General features: G+C 39.3%; 1 protein-coding gene across 1 annotated transcript in view; it reads right to left on the bottom strand.

Annotated features, from left to right (window-relative positions):
- Positions 1 to 406: 406 nt before the first annotated feature.
- Positions 407 to 21,397, bottom strand: part of LOC127623250 (potassium voltage-gated channel subfamily G member 4-like) — a 44,394-nt gene continuing 23,403 nt past the window's right edge. The window contains exon 3 of the mRNA XM_052097606.1: positions 407 to 1,355. Coding sequence (XP_051953566.1) covers positions 483 to 1,355 — 873 coding nt within the window. The 3' untranslated portion in view covers positions 407 to 482. The remainder of the gene's footprint in view (positions 1,356 to 21,397) is intronic.

The raw sequence follows: 21,397 nt of genomic DNA, 5'->3' as shown, positions 1-21,397 counted from the left end.
GAGCCATTGCATGTCTATTCTGACCAATATGTAATTGCCCATTTACTGGAAGAGCAAATTCTTGAACCTGAACAAAAATTAAAACATCATCAAAAAGAAATCTTTGGATTTGTAAAAAAAATAAATAAAACACAGACAGTCAAATTAAGGGAATAATATTTCACTGCTGTATCTAATGGTGTGGGACAAGGCTTCAGAGAGAAAAAGTTAGACTAACTTTTTTAACCACTAAATGATTTTCCATGATATATCTGAGCAGTTAGGTCCACAGTGGAACTACAAAGGAAATAGTGTTTTAATGAGATGAAGTCAGCTTGCGGCTGATGGAAGACAAAATAGCTTCACTCAAATCATGAAGGTTTAACTCTTTAGACAGAGCTGTCTATGAAAATTATGTCCACTGCACTAGGGTTCAGTCTGAGGGCAAGGAAGAACAGGTTTGATGCAGTTCAGTCAAGGGATGAGTACACTGTCTGCATAAGTTAAAAGGCGCCAGTTGGTAAGGGGTGTTTGGTATTCCCGGAAGTCTCTCCAACATTCCCCAGTAGAGAGAGGTCTTCGATAGAGCCTGGCGTCTCTGTGTCTGGGGTAAGAACTAGTCTAGGAGGTGTATAGTCCAACCATCCTTTGTCCTGCTCCTCCTCGGACCCAGTGATAGCAGCTGCGGTGGCTGCCGCGCATTCCTCCTTTAAGAGCCTATCGTGTTCCTGTTTCAGCTCCTGGTAGGAGCGAGAAAACATGTGAAAGATGGAAGTTGCCGGGAAAGCCATGATAAGAATCCCACTCAGAATGCTGCTGAGTGCCACGACCTGACCAGGTATGCTTCTTGGCACCATGTCCCCATAACCCACAGTTGTCATGGAAATTATTGCCCACCAGTAGGAAGCGGGAATGCTACTGAAGTCCTGCGTCCCGGTAAGCTCGCTCTCTGCCAGGTGCACCAATGGTGAGAAGAGTGTTACAGCTACACAAAGGAAAAGAAGCAGCAGACCGAACTCTCTCGTGCTCCGCCGAACTGTCAGCCCCAACGTCTGCAATCCCAGAGAGTGGCGGGCCAGCCGCATCACATACAGGATCCGAAGGGCACGTAGGATACGCAATACCAACCCCAGCTTGTCCAAATAGCCCTTACCTCCTGTGGGTCGCTCATATTCATTGTTGGGGTTCTCCTCGACCATAACTAGGGATACGTAGTAGGGAAGGATGGCCATGGCATCAATGATGTTCAGAGGTCCGCGGATAAACTCCAGCTTGCTGCGAGCCTGCACGAAACGTATCAGAAACTCCAGGGAGAACCAGGCCACACATACGGTCTCAACCACGAACATGTAATGGCACTTTTGGGAGCACTCACCCTATAAAGAGGGAAAGAGAAAGAGAGAATTAGAAGAGAAGACAGTCTAATTTAATTCACAATTGATTATTGATAAAGTATGCTTTGCATTTAGCTTTAAAAGCAATAGGTTTAGCAAATTAAAGTTAAATTAGGCTTAATGAAAGGCAAGGGAGATTTAAAATTAGTCACGGCGCAAGAAGTCATTAATACAAAAAAGGGGGGAGGAGAAATGAATAAGATAAGGAGAGGGCAGATAGCATCACATCCTCCAGAATAATTTTGTATTTACTTTTAGTATTCAAGTAACATTAACCAATAAGTCAGGTGGTATCAGTTAATAAGCAAGAGTCAGAGCTCAGATTGATTTTTGGAAAATGCCAATTAAAACACTGTTCACAAATCATGTTGAATTGATATGATTTCTCTTGTGGTTTTAGAAACTATGCATACCTGATGCAATCAGATCAGAATTTACACGTCAAATTAGAATTAATCAATTTGGAAAACATCACACATCATGTGCATATATCATTCGGTGCCAGCAAGTGCCTCATTATAAAAAATAAAACAACTGGGGGAGGGGCAATGAGAATCAGTGGAGAGAAGGTGAGATAGCAGATTTAATTCATATTTGACGAGATGCATTTGCTCAAGCAAAACTCGAGGGAATCTGTCGCAATCATGCTATGTTAGCAAATTAGCAGCATGGCTCCAGAGAATAAAGTACAGAAGAATTAAAGATTACCTGTGACACCATTTATTTTCAATAATTTAAAAGACTAGGGTCAATCATTAGATTTATACCATGGATATCACAAAAACATGTCTATATAATGTGTTTAATTCAAGATACTGGGTGTAGAACTACCTCATTACAGCAAAGATCAAATTAACATTCTCTGTTCAATACAAGTTAAACATAATTTACAGCATTTGTGTGGCGTAATGTTGTTTTCCACAAAAGAAAATCATTGTGATCATCTCCTCTCTTTAAAAAAAAAAAGTTATACAGTTACAGTTACAATGGGAGTGAATAGGGCCAGTCCATAGATGCTAAAATACACAACATTTCAAATGTCTTGCCACATGATTTTTTCATGTTAACATGAATTTTGTGTTATAAATATGCTTATAACCTTTTGTGTATAAAGTTAAATCTAATACTACTTAGTTGTCATTGCAAAGAAACCTTGCAATCCCGTTATTGAATTTACGGTTGTCCCTTACTTGCAAACTGATATCTGTGTAGTCTGCCTGAAGGGGTTTATTTTGCAATAACAACTGGCTGACTGTACATTATCCTGCTTATTAAATGGCTACTAAGCAAAAACAAACTTGAGAAGAAATGCTGAAATCCACCTCTGGTTTGCATCAGAATTCTGTTGGTTTTTAGGCTATTAATGAATGTCTGACTGGTCCTATTGCATCTTATTACAAGACTACTTGTCAAATAAATAAATAAATTCACATGAAACATTGATTTGAGTTGAAATAATTGTATTAGCTTACTTGTAGAGAATGCACAGTGATCAAAGAAGCAAGAATGGTGGCTCGCAATACCCGAATTACTGAAAAATAGAAGAGCGCTTGATGGTACCATTGACCAATCAGAATTGAGTATTCCAGAGACCCATGTAATAAGCAAATTTATCATACTATGTTAATATTTTAACATAGTATGACGTCTTGTGGCTATACTTTTGAAACTATGTGCATTTTAGCTTATCAATTGGCCTTCCATTATACTGACAAGTGCCTTCCTGTAACTGCTTTTTCTTTTAATAAACAAGAGGGGTTTAAATAATTTTTTTGTGGTAATCAAAATTATGCCACAAATGCTGTTAATTAAGTTTAACTTGTATAGAACCCGACATTTTAATTTAAGTTTTTTGCACAGCCTAATACGCTGTTAAAGATTCTGAAAGAATGTCACAATGTGACATGGTACTGTAAAGCAGTCAACAAACCTGGAACTACCAGGAACTACTGGAATCCGTAAGTTATAGAAAAGGAATCAATGCTTCTCTCAAATCATCTCTCTACAAAACACAATTAAGAATGCAACAGTGCTTTGCTATAAACTGAAGCACTGCAGACACAAGGTTCCTCATTTCACAAACACTTTAAGCTTATCATTATCATTAATGCTCTCTTTTTTCATCAGTAAAATTTATCATAATTTCTCAATCATTCATTGAAGCTACAGACTCAGAGTTAGAGCTACCATAATATTAAAATGCAGCAGCTTTGAGTTCCGAAATGTTCAGCATGCACACAGCCCAGACAATTTGTCCTCTTTCTTTATCTCTCTTCCTCATACTGTCACTCTCCCAACTTGTGCCGTGGGAGGCTTGAGGGGATAAGCCATAGAAGGTGGAGCCGTGGAGGCTCGAGGGGCGAAGCCATGGTAGGCGGAGCCGTGGGAAGCTCGACGAGAGCTGGCAGCGACTGGGAAATGACCTCCGTGGTCGTGAGCACTTTCAACGACTGGGAACTGACCTCCATTGTTGTGAGCACTGGCGGCGACTGGTGAATGACTTCCGTGGTCATGTGCACTGGCAGTGACTGGGGAACGACCTCTGAGGTCATGAGCACAAGCAGCGACTGGGGAACAACTTCTGTGGTCATGAGCACTGGCAGCAACTGGGGAACGACCTCCGTGGTAGTGAGCATTGGCAGAGACTGGTTAGAAGGTGTCTTTTTCCTTCTCCTTTTCCGGACAGCCGGGAGCATAGTTATGGGAGCGGGCAAGGCCACAGGCATTGGCTCTGGGATTGTTGAGGCTACAGGCATGGGTGCTGACTCGTTGGCCATGGCAGGCTTGGACGAAGGAGCCACGGAAGGCTTGGAGCAAGGAGCCGAAGATCCAGGTTTTGGCCCAGGGTTCCCGCCATAATCCACTGTGAAAGGGGAACCGCAATGTTCCAGAGCCTTCTCAACATATTCAGACTGTCCAGTGAGGATCAGCTGGAGGCATCAGTTCCTTCAGTGCACTATTCAATCCACCAGAGAGTGGTCTGAATAGTGCACTAAATTCGCTAGTTCTAAGAACTCACGGACATGATCCTCAACTGGACGGTCCCCTTGCTTGAGAAGCAGAATTCGAACAGCAACTAGATCCATGTTGTGTCAGTTCTTCTGTCACGAGTAGTTGGTGAGATGAGACAGGAGATGTAGGATCTATTTGCAGGCTTTAATAAAAATTATGACAGTGAAACAACAAACAGGAACTCAAAATAACAACAAACAAGAACTGACAAAGGAATGCAAAAACTAAAGGGTATTTATACAAACAAAAGATAATGAGGGAATGGAAAACAGGTGAGAACAATCAGGAACAGATGGCCGTGATGAGGGCAGTGCATACTGGGTAACGTAGTCTTGGGGAAACACTTCAAAATATGAGTTCTAGGAAACACGAGGGAAATGTCCTCTGGTCTGATGAAACAAAAATGTAACTGTTTGGCCATAAAGATCATCAGTATGTTTGGAGGAAAACGGGTGAGGCTTGCAAGTCGTAGAACACCATCCCAACCGTGAAGCATGGGGGTGGCAGCATCATTTTGTGGGGGTGCTTTGCTGCAGGAGGGAGTGGTGCATTTCACAAAAAAAGATGGTATCACGACGAAGGAAAATTATGTGGATATATCAAAGCAACATCTAAAGACATCAGCCAGGAAGTTAAAGCTTAGTCGCAAATGGGTCTTCCAAATGGATAATTACCCCAAGCATACCTCCAAAGTTGTGGCAAGATGGCTTAAGGACAACAAAGTCAAGGTGTTGGAGTTGGCATCACAAACCCCTGACCTCAATCCGATTGAAGAAGCAAGCAAGGAGGCCTACAACTCTGTTACACCAGTTCTGTCTGGAGGAATGGGCCAAAATTCCATCTTATTGTGAGAAGTTTGTGGAAGGCTACCCAAAAGTTTGAAACAAGTTAATAAATTTAAAGGCAATGATACCAAATACTAACAAAGTGTAGGTAAAATTTTGACCCACTAGGAATGTGATGAAAGAAATAAAAGCTAAAAGTAGTGATCCTAACTGGCCTAAGACAGGGAATGTTTTCTACAATTAAATGTCGGGAATTGTGAAAAACTGAGTTTAAATGTATTTGGCTAAGGTGTATGTAAACTTCTGATTTCAACTGTACATATACACACTATAGTTCATCTGACAACACACTTCTAGAGGGTCCAATGAAAACATTAGTACCAGCAGTATACAGAACTTTTCAAATTTTTTACAGTACACATTCTTTTTCACATATGAAAGAGGAAGTGTAGTGTGTTACGAATTTTGTATGCTGCTGGTATTAATGTTTTCAGCATTGTTTATTAGACCACATACAAAAAACTCCTGGGTCAGCTGTTTCCGAAAAATCTCATTTGAACTCGGAATTCCAAAAATGTTCACATATAATATTTCAAGGAATGTTAAAAAATACATTAGTTATTCATCAAAAAAGACATTATGCATGAGAAACGAAACAGCTGCAATATCTAGCCCATATGCATAAGTGTTCATGTGCTGTAGCATGGCAGGCCTGGGAAACCTTAAACAGGATTTCTCTCAACATTTAATATTCAAGACTCAAATGAAGTTATGGAAAACACTTGCAAGTAGACATGTATACTCTCATATTCTATGAAAATGTTTTGCACACCAGCTCCTGGTACTAAGGGCAACTGCATGACTGAAAATTAAATAGCATTTAAATAACACTGTGAGCATATAGTGGAGACTGGGGCTAGTTGTCACTAGTTTTCAGGGTAGATCTTTTTTTTTTTTTTACAAAGCCACATACCTTAAAATCTTAGCTATAAAAAAGCTTGAACATTTTCACTGTTATTGCCCAAGAAAATAATAGTTAATTGAACGCACATTATTAGGGTATGTTGTCAAGATGTGGGGCAAGTTGTCACAATAAAACTGTGAACATTAGGGGGTGATGGAGGAACATGTCCCCGTCATTACCACAAAAACAAAATCTACTCCTCTCTTTAAATCTAGGCATACATTAAACAGTGTATTTTAAACTTTTAAGCAAAATGTAAAAAGTAGCTTGTTGTATTTAAAGCTTTTTTTTTATTGCATTTAAAGCTTTTAACCCTTTGTGTTGTGTTCGTTTTGTGCTAACACATTGTGTGTTCCTGGTCAAAAATGACCGACCAGTAAGATTGTTTATAAGATTGCATCAGATCTTTTGATCAAACTCTTTTTTTTATACATTTTGTACTCCTTTTTTTTAACATATTTAATATATATATATATATATATAGGATTCATTGGATTGGGCTTATACCAGTGAAAAAAAATGAACCATAAAAAAGATGAGATAGCTGTGTGTTATATAAAGTGTTATATAAAGAGGCCAAACTGCAGTGAGTATTAGTGTATGAAATTCTCACAGATACACATACTCTAAATATAATAAACAGAAATGTCTTTTTGTCACGTTTTTTGTCTTATAATTCCCAAATCATATATGTAACATAAACACTGATGTATTGTAACTTACAGCAGACTATCCCGATTCAAACGAGCACAAACACAACCCTTTCAAGTGATTTAACAAGTTAATGTAGAAAATGTTACAAAACAATTTGGGCAAATTAGCTTAAAAGAAGTAACTAGCTGAAAGGCGAGTAGTTTGAATCCCTGCATAGTTTGCATCCCTTCATAGCTGATCCTTACCTTCATTTTTCCCCGTGTGGTTTGATTACAGTATGTTTGCTTGTTCACCCAAAGGTTATGGCAAAAATATGTCGATAGAGATTTTTTTTTCTCTTTTAAGAGCATTTTGTACTAGGTAACTGAAACCAACATACAAGTCCTCTGCTAGAGAAAACACGCATTTTCACAATTGGACTTTTGACTCCAAATCTTATTATTGCTTCGATGAAGCCCTTGTGACACCCACAGCTAGCCCCAGTCTCCCCAATTCATAAAATGATTGAGGGGTATGTGGATAGACGGGTGTTTACAGTAAGTCTATAAAGTAATGAAAAGGCTTCTGCTGCATTCAAGTGATCAAGTCATGTCGAAATGAGCAGGAATTAATTGGAAACACTGAGTTGGGGGCATGACAATTGCAGCATTATGGTGGAAGCAAATGCTATTGATCACAATCAGAAGTAATTGTAAATGCTGACAGTACAATATAGTTTGTTCACATTTTGTGTACTATTACTGGAGAACAGTGATAAAGCTTGCCAAAATACCACTCATTTAGCAAGTTTAATGAGGAGACAGACTTGTGCAACCAAACTTCTTTTTCTAATATTCTTTGTGGCAGCAAAAGAATGATAAAACTTATAGACAAAGCATCAGTAATGGATACCTAATGGATATTATTTGCTCTTTATTTTGTTACATTAGCGCTAAATGCTTCCTGTCTTTCTCAGGAAGTGATAAAGAGAAAGAAATCTGAAATTGCCTGATGCATCCATTTTATTCAGACCAAAATCACTCAAAGGCACATCATGTGGTAATTTCTCGTAAGTAGGAACTTCCCATGAGGACTTGAATGTAGCATTAGGACAAGTCTTAAACTCAAAGTTCCTTCTTGGACAGAACTATGAAGAGATAGGAGCCAGATGGAGGAGGGACAAAAAAGAATTGCCAGAATAGTGAGAATTATTTAAATACTACATAAACTTGTGCTAGATTATTAGGGACTCCTTAAGTATAAAAGATAATGTACATGCAAAACAACAATTATCTTTAATTTTCTATTTGTTTTGTATCTCTGAATCTTGATCTTCATTGTGCTGATGACATGCAGTACCAGTCAAAAGTTTGGACACAACTACACATTCTTGATTATTATTTATTTTCTACATGAATGGAAATACTGTATGGGAATAATGCTGTGGTCACATTTGCTTCCAAAATGATTCTTCAAAGTAGCCACCCTTTGCCTCGATAGCAGTTTTGCCCACTCTTAGCATTCTTTCAACGAACTCGATGATATCCAACTCATCCATTCCAAAAACATATTTCTTAAATTACATTTTTAGCTTTGTAGAAAATGGGTACATTTAATATTTCTGTACAAAAAAACTTGAAGTGTAAAGGTATACAAAAAAACTTGGTTGGAGTGGTTGAAAGTCTGAAGAAAAAATGTCACAAAGCTCACAGACACCCCAACACTGGTCACTGATGTTTTGGAGCTTGTGAATTTGTCATAGAAGTGGTAAAAGATAACACAGAGGACTCTCTAAAAAACATTTTCCATAGAGTTTGTAAAACCCTCTGATTTAATGCTGTTGCGTCACCCTACACTCTACACCTTTCTACAGTAAAGCACCAAGAATAATGCCCAGAAAACATAAAAACAAAACAAAAAAACAAACTGAAATAGAGTTACTGGTAAATGGACATTTAACATAGTGCTATAGTAATTACAGCAACAGTAGTAAAGCTGTACAGTCTGATATGATGTAATGCGATTAGGTCTCTGTTGCTGCTCACCGTATCTTCCTGATCTAGCACTTCAGACATCAGCCTACACGCCTGCCTCTGTCTCTCTTCCATCATCTGATCCATCATTATTCATTCTCTCTCTCTCTCTCTCTGTTCACTTTCTCTTGCCAAAATATGTGTTGTTGAATTTTTTTTTGGCAAGGAGTCATTAATGCTATGTCATTCCAAGAGCTTCTAGAAAAGACCACAGTTGGAAAATTGGTGAGGTCAGCATATTACTTTTATTTAAATCCCTGAACTCTCAGCCCCAGCTGCTCTCTATTCAAAATTCTGATTAAGTGTTGTTTCAAAGACATAAAGGATAAAGTAAGCAAAAATCTATAAAAGTGTGCTCAATCTGTCATGCGGTGTTTACCAGATTGTGTGTGCTGATGAGGCCATATGTTAAAATCACTTTGAGGTCACTGCTAGGGATTGAGAGAGTGAGGCAGAGACAGAGATGGAGCGTCTGAGACACTGAGAGAACTGTGTACTACATTGCAGTAACCCAGAAACCCTAAACCTTCTGGTGCTCACTAATACAGTCACAGATCAGAGATATACAGGAACATGACAGATGATCAGATATACACACGTCTGGGTCAACCAACCTCCATATTCTTCCCTGGAAACTATAAACACATATACACACGCAAACACACACATACACTTTCTAAATATTATACCTATATTTCAAGAGATTTATTGAGTTTTTAGATATGTTTCAGTATCAACTTTGTCTCAGATGTTTCTCTTAACATTCCTTGGAAGAAATACAAATACAGTGCACACAAATGAGACATTTGTTGACATACAGTAAGTGTACAGGGTTAACTAAATCAATGTGTCTAGTATTGCTGAGATAATTTGGTATTGGTAAATGTGTTCATATTAAAATCCTTTACTTTTTATTGCAGACAGTTTATAAAATGGTTGAGATCTTTTCCAAAACTATAGATGAGACAGGAGAGTGAGATTACATTATTTCTCCTTGAATTTCCTTTAACATGCTTTTAACTTTGAAAAACATCACATTACCGGAGTGAAATGGGTTGTGTATGCTGTTTCAGGCTGATTTTAAAGAGATTTGTGATTTTTCGTTCCTATGGGCTGTCTCTTTCTACATCTCATCATGTCTTCCAAACCAACACAAACACTCTCTCTTTCTCTCTCACTTTCAGGCCAACATTTTAATCTTTATAATCCTTCAAAATGCACTCCACTGAATTTTACCTTCTAAATAATATCCATAATATTTCAATAAACCCATGGTTTTACTACAGTAATATTGTAGTATTAGCCATGGCTAATTGTGTGGTAACTATGGTTTAACTAATAATATTTATTTAAAAATATCGGTATTGGTGTCTGTTTCAACGCTATTGGACATTAAATTATTAGTATCGGATTGAAAAGAAAATAAGTGGCATAGACCATCCATAATTATTGAGGCTCGCATGCGCGATGGATTAAAGCCACGCGAGGAAACAGGAAGAACTTGTGTGGGCGTTTTAAGCATGTGTGCGCATTATTGACACTGGCATGCAGTAGTTGATTGCCGCTCGTTTTAAACCCTGGAACGAATGAGAGCTCCTGTGCATGCAAAACGTCTGCAGCGCGAGAAAGATCATTGTTCTCCCTTTCTTCTTCTTCCATTCACTCCTTGGTGTATTACCGCCACTCACCGTATATTTTCTCTATACTATATCTTCTGCCTAGAACCAGGTACCTAGATGCTCCGCCTAGGCCCCATATCTGTGTTTAAGGATCAGATTTCAGATGGTGCTGAGTGTTCAGCTCCTCCATTGTCCACCCAACCCCCTCACAGTCCAGACCTAGGTTTTGCACATATTATGTTCTACAGTATCTTCTAATAAAAAGTAAAAAGTAAATATTGCTTTGTATCCCCTTTGTCTGCGCCCAATAAATCCTCAGCGCTCACCGGCCTCTTCTCAATACATTCCATTAAACATCTACGAGATGTACAATATTTACTACACTACAACAATACGCACTCCACACTTTCTAAGACCCCACAGCTATCACACATCACATCCCCGTGTTTACCCAGGATGTCCCAACCTTAACCTGGTTAATATTACTTCTTCTCTTCTGTTCTTCCCTACATGCCTTTTGCTTACCACTGTCTTCATAATTTTATAAAGCCATCTACCCATATAACCACTGTCCCATCTTTCTTGCCACTCATTGTTTAATTTCTTCCAAATTATAGCTTTAACCTAATTTTTCCCTAACGGTACTTGAACATCAGTTTCTCTTTTATCGAGCGCTTTTTTTGGCAATTTATCCGCTATCTCATTCTCTACCACCCCCTACCACATGTGCATGTACCCAACAAAAGTATATTATCACTCCAGTTATTTTTACATTGTGCAACAAGGCAAACGCACATTTGGTATGGCATGAGGGTGAGTAAAGATGAGCAATACCAATCATATACTGTAAGTTGCCATGGGTTTAATTAAATGTTCCGTCACTTTTGATACATACAGTTACTTTAATACTTTTACTTGAGTCGTTTTCTCATGAGCTACTTTAACTTTTACTTGAGTAAGTTTACATGAAGGTAACTTTACTTTTACTCAAGTATGACAAATGGATACTTAATACAACACTGCTCGGTATTGATCGTCTACCAACTCTCGGAAAGGATATTTTTCGTGACCACAGAAAAATTACTTTTTCTTAGCATGAAGCAGTGATCAAATCATTAAATTGGCGTTGATTTACAAGCAGACCAGAATCAACTCGCAAGAATGTACACAAAACCTTTATTTAACTAAATCACGAACACCACTAATCTAAACAAACACATACACACAAATCACGCATACATGGGAAATGGAAAAATGAAAGTGAATGAAAACAGAACAGGAGACTGAAGCTATGAAAAGAGTAATTTAACCATCTGAAAAACCATCAGTTTCTTACTTCAAAGCACCTTTGTTAACAAAGGGGATCACAGCTTATACTAAACCTCTGTTTAGTTAGTTAATTGTGCAATACTTGCAATGCCTTGGCATTTGAGAGAACACCCGGATGCAGTCTCAAGAGAAAGTCTTGATGGTTCCTTGAGTCGATGGTGTTAAAGTTGCAATCAATTTGTTCCACGTTGAATGAAGAAATGATGATGAACTTGCAGTGTTAGTTTGACTCCGTTGTGGTGAGAAGTTACACATGGCTTGATGTGTTTGAGACCTGCCGGCCCGTGACCTCACGGACGGACCGAGTGTTTCCGGTCTCACACAAACAGCAATCCGGAGAAGAAGGAAGAGAAGGAAGAGAGAAGGAGGTCACTCCGACAGTGCCCTTTACCTCCTGAGGGAGGTCACTCCTCTTGAGTCTGGCTTAACCAATGAGAAAGGTGCAATTTTCCAGCGGGAAAAGTTCCTTTGTTTGGAAGCTGACTCATTTGCTTGATTGGAGTAAGCTGGCAGATTTATGCTCTGATTAAAATAACAAGATTATTAACAGTAATAATCATATACACAATGTCCAGAGGATATGCATGTTCATTTATAGAACAGTTTTTCTATAAATTAACAAAGAAAAGTCTGTTTTATGGGCTTTATGTGTCTTTCCTATGGGGCAATGGAGTGAGTTACATAACTTTGCTTTGCATGTGGCTACCTTCCCCCACCTAGAATGTCTCTGAGGTCCACTAGTAGCTGGATCAGCAAAGAGAGAGTAAAAGCTGATAATGATCAGTGGGAGAGCAGACATCTCAGAGCCTGCTTGGGCCTACTTGGACCTTTGCTTGTTACGGTCTTGAGACGTCTGTTGGATTATTCATTAATTAATGAAACTTTGTGTGTCTGATTGGTCCAGATGCTACAATTATTTAGATTCTTCTGCCTTTGCTCGCGCAAACACCAGCGAGCTCTTAGTGTTTTGTGTGTAACCTTAAATATCATTGTTATTATCTTTTTCCAGAAGTCAGTTGTGACTGGCTCACTGTTATTCCAAAGAACCATAAACTCGCCTGTTCTTCGTGAGAGACATGGCTTCATCAAGGGTCCCTAAGCAGGTGAGTCAATATTACTTTATTTGTTGCTAATTCTTCATATAACAACAGGGCTTATTTAATGTTATATAATGTATGCAAGAACTGTAGATCTTTGGAAGACACTTTAAAAACAGGTAGTTTACGACCTAGCTGTTGCATTCATGTGATGTTACTATACAGAACATTAAGAACTGCTATTTATTTTTATATAATATAATGTAGAATCCGCCTTTTGCCATTGCAGTTGTAAGACACGTTATAATTAATTGAATGGTTGTGACCCCAGGAAAATACATCATAGCTATAGTAACAGAATGTTGCAAAGTGCCTGCGTCTACATTGGTGACTTTAAACCATTGATTTCAAAGTTGCTATTAGGGGACTATCTTTAATTAGCATAATGTATGTCACATTAGATAAAAAAAGTAAATTTCTTGCACATATAAATAAGCATGCAATATAAACATTTTAGAGAAAGCATTTTCTTTTTGTTATAAGCCTAGATATTGCTATCTTGTCATTTTGCATGTTTGATTGTGTTTTATTACTGTATGCTTTCCATCCCTTGTACAAGGGTTCCTACACATCAACCAACGCTATGCTTTAAGTCCTGAATTGTGCCTAAACTGTAAGTAATAGCTTTAGTTTACTGCACCAGTGGCAAATTAGCCTTCTTCACAGGATACTTTTCAGAAATGACACTTTTTAGATAATTGCTGTCATACAAATGTAGATAGATGATTTTACTCTAAATGTGAGAGAACATAAACCACCTCAGAAAATTAATGTTGTTTTTTAACACATTTTAACAACCAAACCAAAAAAATCCAAGTACCAAATTCAATTTCATTTTTTTAAATATAGTTTTTTTTTTTTTTATCCTTACAGTTTCACCTATCAAAATAACATATTGAAATCAGCTGATCAGCAGGAGAGTGAGATAAAGGGCAGCCGGAGACACCGGTTCGGGAGAGAATGTACGTGGCTGCATTGCAAATGTGTCTGTTTATGTTTGTTTTAAATTGAGTTTCTCATTAAAGTTTATGTTGACTGTTCTGCTGGTTCCCGCCTCCTCCTTGCCCATCTATATACTGTTACAAACATGATGTAAAAGATACGGACAATTATTTCAAGGTCTGTGGCACTTCTCACAGTATGCCATGATGCTAGATAAAGATGGTGAACCAGAGCTTTCATTCCACATCACTTGAGTAATTGCAGATCACTTTTTAATTGGAAGATATTTGGCCCACTCAAAGTCCATCCCCCGGCCTCTCAAATATCTGTTGCCCCCATAGGAAACAAAAAAACATTTAAGGTTTAAGATTACTAGGTGATCACTAATTATGTAATATGTGTTGCTTGTTTCGATTATATTTTGTTCTTATTTTTTTGTGATTATAATTTGTATTGATTCACACAGAAAACACGAGAAACAAAACATATATACATGGAATCAACATTTAACACTACCCCTACCACACTACCCCTCCCAATGCCCAACCCCACCCGACCCCCAACAAACACTACCATGGACACATGAGCATATACAAAAAAAATACAAAATAAATAAATATATAGTACTGTGCAAAAGTTTTAGGCACTTAAGATTTTTCACAAAAACATTTGTCTTAAGATGGTTATTTATATCGTCATCTTTAGTGGAAAAATTAATTTTATACTCCCAAACATTACTTTTGCAAATAAAAAAAGATTAGAATAGAAGAACAGGGTACTCTGCAAGAGATGGCATTGCCCCCACAGAGCCCTCTACTGAACAGCATGTCATTCTGAGATTACATAAAGAGACAGAAGCAATTGAGACTAAATAGATAGAAGAACTGTGGTGATTTCTCCAAGAAGCTTGGTACATCCCATCTGCCAACAACCAAGAAAAAACTGTATCCAGGTGTATGTAGGAGAATGTGGGCTGTTTTAAACTCCATGGTGGCCACACCAAATATTTAATTAGCTTTTTTTATGTTTACTGGACTTTGTATGATGTTAATTGATAGATGAAATTGCATATTTATGGCATTATTTTTGAAGACATCATCACAACATTTTTCACAAGTGCCTAATACTTTTGCACAGTACTGTATATATAATAATCACACACATCTATATCTAAACCTCTCTCTCCACTACCTCTCCCTGAGAGCCCTCCAAGAACGGCAACCATTTGCCCCATTTCCAAACAAATAAATCCAAATGACCCAGTCAACTAAATACCATTTCCTCATATGCCGCCACCCTCCCATCTCCGTGCACCACTCCTGAAATGGGGACACTCCAGCCGACTTCCATCCCCTCAAAACAATCTTTCAGTCCAATAATCTGAAATTAATCTTTCTCACTTATTTATAGTTATTGTCTATAATGCCTAGAATAGAATCCTTTATTTTGGTCACAAAATTTGGCCTTTATTTTTGCATATATACAGTGAAATGTATTAGTTTTCACATATCCCAGCTAAGCTGGGGTCAGAGTGCAGGGTCAGCCATGATACGGCACCCCTGGAGCAGATAGGGTTAAGGGCCTTGCTCAATGGTCCAACCGTGGCATCTTGGTGGTGCTGGGGCTTGAACCCCTGACCTTTTGGTCAGTCACCCTAAGCCTCAACCACTGAGCCACCACTGCCCCTCAGAAAAAGCTTCGGCTACTAGCAGAACCCGCACAAACAAACAAAAAATGAGCCATTCAGTTCTTTGGGCAGTCAAACTCACTCACTGAAAGAAATATTCCACAAAACCAACTCCAGGCAACACAAGGCATAAGAACCCAAAACGAGCAGATCATCCATAAGCTGTCCCGAAGAAATTATACTACTAAAAACAAACTCCAGCCGATTTCCAGCTTATGGCTTGTTATGTGAAGCGACTCGGGAAGAGCTCATCTAGGAATTTCATCATATCTCGGCCTTCCTCATGCTCAGGAATTCCAACAATACGGACATTGTTTAGTCGATTACAATTCTCCAAAATCCTCCAGTTTTTCCCAAATGCAATCCAAATCTCCCTTGGTCGCTAGCGGATTAGCAGCATCTGATGACTCCAGATAATCGATCAGTTTCTCGACATCTTACAATCTTGTAACCAACTTTCATCTTCATGGAAATGATCAATCAACATATCACAGCAAGATCTGTCTGCAATGACCTTCGTAAGCATTGCCGACACATTCATCAATTCACTCCGGATTTCTTTCAGTTCACTGTCTGAATTGAGTCTGGGGCTTTTGGCCTACCGCTAAGGGGAATCAGCTTGAGCATGTTAATGTCTCTAGAGCCTGAGGATTTTGAATTTTAGAACAGTTAAGAATCAGGGTGGATTGAATCTCACCTGTTTATGACACAAACAGTATTAAAACTAGCAAAGTGCGCAGATCTCGCCGTTCACACGTCCGCTCCTCACATTATTTTGCAGCACATTCTGAAGTGCCAACTTTTGGAGTAACTACCACTTTTGAGAACTCCACTTGACCTGGATTACATGGATTCCATGTTGCCAGCAGCTGTATCTCTAGACCGGCTCTCACTGAACCTGCCCTTCATCTGTAGAAAAAAACTCAAAACTGTTGAAAAAAACTGAATCCCTTGAGGCCTTATACTACACATAAAGCAATAAATCAATATTATTGTGGTCAATGGTAATCATGACATTCCAATGTGATACAGAAGTGCAATGTTAAATTCAATGACAAGCCACTCAACAGGATTTACTTACCAATCTGAGATATTGAACTACTCATTAGCTAGAGCACCTTTTAAAAGGGAAACAACATACCTAGCAGGATCCCGCAACTCGGCCAATCATGTATGAAAAGAGAAACCATTATTAGGCCCAACATGTTATAAAAATGGTGAGAAATTAATAGTACAAATTGGCTAATTGTATATGTCCAAGACAAACATGATTCAAGATACTACAGAACATGTAACATGGGCAATGAGAAGGCGGGAACTGGCTGAACAGTCAAAATAAAGGTTTAATGTTAACAAAATTAACTTAAAACAACATAAAACATAAGACAAACACAGACATACATGCAGCGCGGCCGTGTGCATCTATCTCTCTCTCGAACTGGCGCCTGTATCCCCCCCTCCCCGCTTATTATCCTGATCCAGGGCAGGCCGTGTGTACTCACGGCCTGGCCCCACCCTCCTCCTCATCACAAAGGTGTTTTATGACAGGATCAAGCAGATGACTATTCAAAATGAATAATGTTAAACTAAAATGTTGAATAACCAGCAGTCTGTTCTCTGCACACACCTCCCCTGTTGATCAGCCATCCTGCTGAATCGACTGTCTCGATTTGCCACTTACTGGAGTCTTAATACAGGATACATTTTTTATGATAAATGGTTCTATGTATCTAACATCATAAGAATGCAACAGCTAGCTAGTAATCTGGTTGTAAACTTACTGTTTTTAAAGTGTCAAAGATAAACATTATGTAGAATGTAATCAGCCCTATTACATGAACAAAAATTGCAACAAATAAAGTAATAATGACTCACATGCAGATGGTCCCTTGGTGAAGCCATGTCTCTTGTGAAGAACAGGTGACAACTAACTTACGGGAAAGGGGAATAACCAATAATATTTGAGGTTACACACAAAACACTAAGAGCCCACCCCACGAATGACTAAATTAAAGATGTTTGCGTAAGCAAAGGCAGAAGAATGATCTTGCTCACGCAGCAGAGCTTCCCTACTGCACGAGAGGTTGTATTGCATGAACAATGATTGCATTGCAAGGTAAAACGAGGCCGTGGGTTCTTCCCGTTTACTCACGCAGCAATGAACTACCACACGCAAGTGTCAATTAAGGCATGCAAGGGTTTAAAACGTACACAAGTTCTATCTGTTTCCTCACGTGGCTTCAATCTATCACTCTATGCAAGCGTCAAAAATGCGCAGATTATTAAAATTTGTCACTGTCCTGTCATTCTGTCAGTCTGGGTTTTGGACTGATAGGACCGTGGCATCATCATCCCATGTCTGTCTTGTGTTTCGTGGTCTGTCTTTGTGAGCGAGCAGTTTCGGTTGTATTCCCTACCGTGTGCTCTTCAGTCTGTCTTGTTTCATGTTGGGAGCAGGGCTGGACTGGCCATCGGGCATTTCGGGCATTTGCCCGGTGGGCCGACGTGCTTTGTGGGCCGGTAGCCTACATACTTACATTTTTTTTTTTGTCTGAACGGCCTATAAAACTCGCACATCGGGCATACTGATGGTGATTTTTCTTCTTTTGTGGGCCGATGTTTTTTGTTTTTTTTTGCAACGGTATAAACTATTAAAGGTGGTGGATTGGCCAATTGGTCATGATCGACTCTGGGCTGGTCCAATTACAGCCGAGGAGGTCAGATGCACCCTCCCCCGTCAACGGATCAGCAATCACATATCATTGCTGCTGAACAAAAATGGAGAACAAAAAACGTAAAGGAGGAGCCGAAAAAATTAGGGCAAAAAAGAAACTAGCCCTTCAGGCAGATGCTGCCAAATGTGCTAAAATATCACAGTTGTTTGGTGGTGGCTATAGTGGAGCTTCCACTTCAGTAAAATTAGCAAGTGATGGAGGCCAGCAGCAGGTTGAAGAGGGAAAGGGGAGGCAGGAGGAGGAGAGACCCGAGGCGGCTGCCGGTCCAAGTGGCAGAACTGAACTTGAGGTAAGTTGACACACTTTTTTTAATGAAGATAACGCGACGATGACTAGCTAAAAATGGCTGGCTGGCTCTAAGGTGACTAAAACATGACGAGACGTTTTCGAGTTTTCGTTGACGAGATGAGGGACGAGGCGGAACGAAAATTATTATAACTAAGCAAGGGCGGAGTGGCAATCGGGAGAGTCGGGGCCGTGACTCGAGGCCAGGTCTGATAATAGTTATACATTGCAAGTCTTAGCAACACCATCCGGCAGCCTGGTGTGCGCCCGCTGCCCTCTGGTCAAACTGTGCAGCCTCTCTCAACCCGTAAATAAATGCATCCATCGATGATCCGAAAGTTTTGTCTGACTTCTTAAATGGTCTAGTGGTAGATATTTTGGTAACACTTTATAATAACTGCACGCTATTAATCATTAAGTAAGCATGAGTAAACAGTTAATTCATCATTTATAAAAGCATTTATAGACATTAATAAGCAGTTTGTAAATACAGCTATAAATGCTTTTTTCTTGATTTATAAGCATATCTATAATGTGTTTAATAATTGTATTTTCATACTTTGTTAATGATTAATTAATAATTTCTAAATGAAGTATAGCATTATTTACAAACCAGTTATTTAAGAGTTGTCAGTGGTTCATAAGATCACTTAGAAAGTGTAAGTAAATGGAGTAAATTCAGGTAGTTATAAAGCATTTAGTAGTGGTCAGTTAACTATTTTTGTGAGCTCATCTAAAGTGAGGACTACTCATGCCTTGTAAAGCATTTATAAAGGAGATTTAAAGACTCAGTTATCTTCTAAACAGAAAAATGAAACAAACACAACACAGTGATACAGAACAGAGAAATTATTAACAGCATTTAAATCTCCTTTTGTAAATGCTTTACAAGGCATAAATAGTCCTCACTTTAGATGAGCTCACAAAAATAGTTAACTGACCACTACTGCACTGTTGTGTGCCGCCATGTTATTATTTAATGTCTGCGTTTTTCCAAACAATTTTAAATATTTTTGGACCTTGATGTTATAACTATGGTATGGTATGGGGCCACCCTACTTGTAACCTTTAATAATTAAAGGTTAAAAATAAACATATTGCATTTGGTACATTATTGTTATATTGATAATAATAATTATATTTAATTTATGTTTGATATTATTAAACAGTAATTAGGCAATTTTATCACTGATTATTGTAGTCTTTGGTCACCTTGTTATTGAGGAACTCCCCAAAATCTCAACAAATTGTGCCAATCCTTACATGTTACACCAGGTTGATCCATCATCACAAGTGGAGAAGTCTGTAACAGAGGAGACAGAAGAGCAGGAGAGAGAGATGGAGCAGGAGAGAGAGATGCAAGAGGAGGAGAGAGAGATGGAGCAGGAGAGAGAAATGCAAGAGGAGGAGAGAGAGATGGAGCAGGAGAGAGAAATGCAAGAGCAGGAGAGAGAGATGGAGCAGGAGAGAGAGATGGAGCAGGAGAGAGAAATGCAAGAGCAGGAGAGAGAAATGCAAGAGCAGGAGAGAGAGATGGAGCAGGAGAGAGAGATGGAGCAGGAGAGAGAAATGCAAGAGCAGGAGAGAGAAATGCAAGAGCAGGAGAGAGAGATGGAGCAGGAGAGAGAAATGCAAGAGCAGGAGAGAGAGATGGAGCAGGAGAGAGAAATGCAAGAGCAGGAGAGAGAAATGCAAGAGCAGGAGAGAGAGAGATGGAGCAAGAGAAAGAGATTGAGCAAGAGAGAGAGTTGGAAGACCAGGAGAGTGAGAGCCAGGGCATAGATTACTTTGCTCGCCCTGAACCCGCCATATTACAGGCATTCTTAGATTACCACCCACAGCAGAACACCAGCAATGCAGTTGTGATGAGGGTGTTCAGCCGTAAAGATGGCACCAGCAGGAAGTGGCTTACTTATTGCAAAGAACGCCATTTATTGTTCTGCTTTGTGTGTCTGGCATTTACAAGGCGGACTGACACCAGCGCATTTATAACAGGCATGAGTGACTGGCGACATGTACATCTGCACACAGAGGAGCATGAAAAGAACACTACACACCAGACCTGTGCTGAAGCTTTTTTCTTAAGGTGCTCAAAAGGCAACATCAGCAGCTTGTTTGCTGGCAGTCAGTTGTCAGCTCACAGAGCACAAGTGAAAAAGAGACGGCAAGTTTTGGAGAGTATAGTGGACGTGGTCAAAGTACTAGGGAAGAGGGGACTCAGCTATAGGCATGTGGAGAATGAGGCTGCATACACTTTGGGTGATAACACTATCGATCATGGTAACTTTCTGGAATTGATTGTGTTATTAGGCAAGTATGATATGTGCCTTAGAGAACATTTGAATGACTGCATTGAGAAAAGCAAGAAGTTGCATCAGTCCAGTGGATCAAGAGGTAGAGGGTCTCTCGTCACCCTACTCTCCAAAACAACTGTCAACTCAGTGATTGATGCAATTGGCCATTTCATTCAAGAGAGCATCACCAGTGATGTCCAGAGAGCTGGGATGTTCTCTGTTCAGCTGGACACAAACCAAGACATCACAGGTTATGATCAGTGTTCAGTAATTATCAGGTATGTTACTGAGGCTGTGCAGGAGAGGCTTGTCTCCATAGTGAGGTGCGAAGCATCCACGGGGCAGTACTTTGTAAACTTGCTTTCTGGAGTTTTAGAGCATCTGAATCTGGACAAGGCCATGTGCATTGGGAATGCAAAAGATGGTGCTTCAAATATGCAGGGCCAGTACAAAGGCTTTTCAGCACTTATGATTGCCCAGTCTCCAACTCATGTGCATGTGTGGTGCTATGCACACATACTTAATCTTGTGCTTGCTGACACAACACAAAGTGTCATTGAAAGTGGATCACTCTTTAATTTACTTAATGACATAGCTGTGTTCATCAAG

This window comes from Xyrauchen texanus, chromosome 29 (assembly GCF_025860055.1).
Source record: "Xyrauchen texanus isolate HMW12.3.18 chromosome 29, RBS_HiC_50CHRs, whole genome shotgun sequence".
Lineage (NCBI taxonomy): Eukaryota > Metazoa > Chordata > Actinopteri > Cypriniformes > Catostomidae > Xyrauchen > Xyrauchen texanus.
The sequence above is the reverse complement of the archived record's forward strand: the minus strand, read 5'-3'. Positions and strand labels throughout refer to the sequence as shown.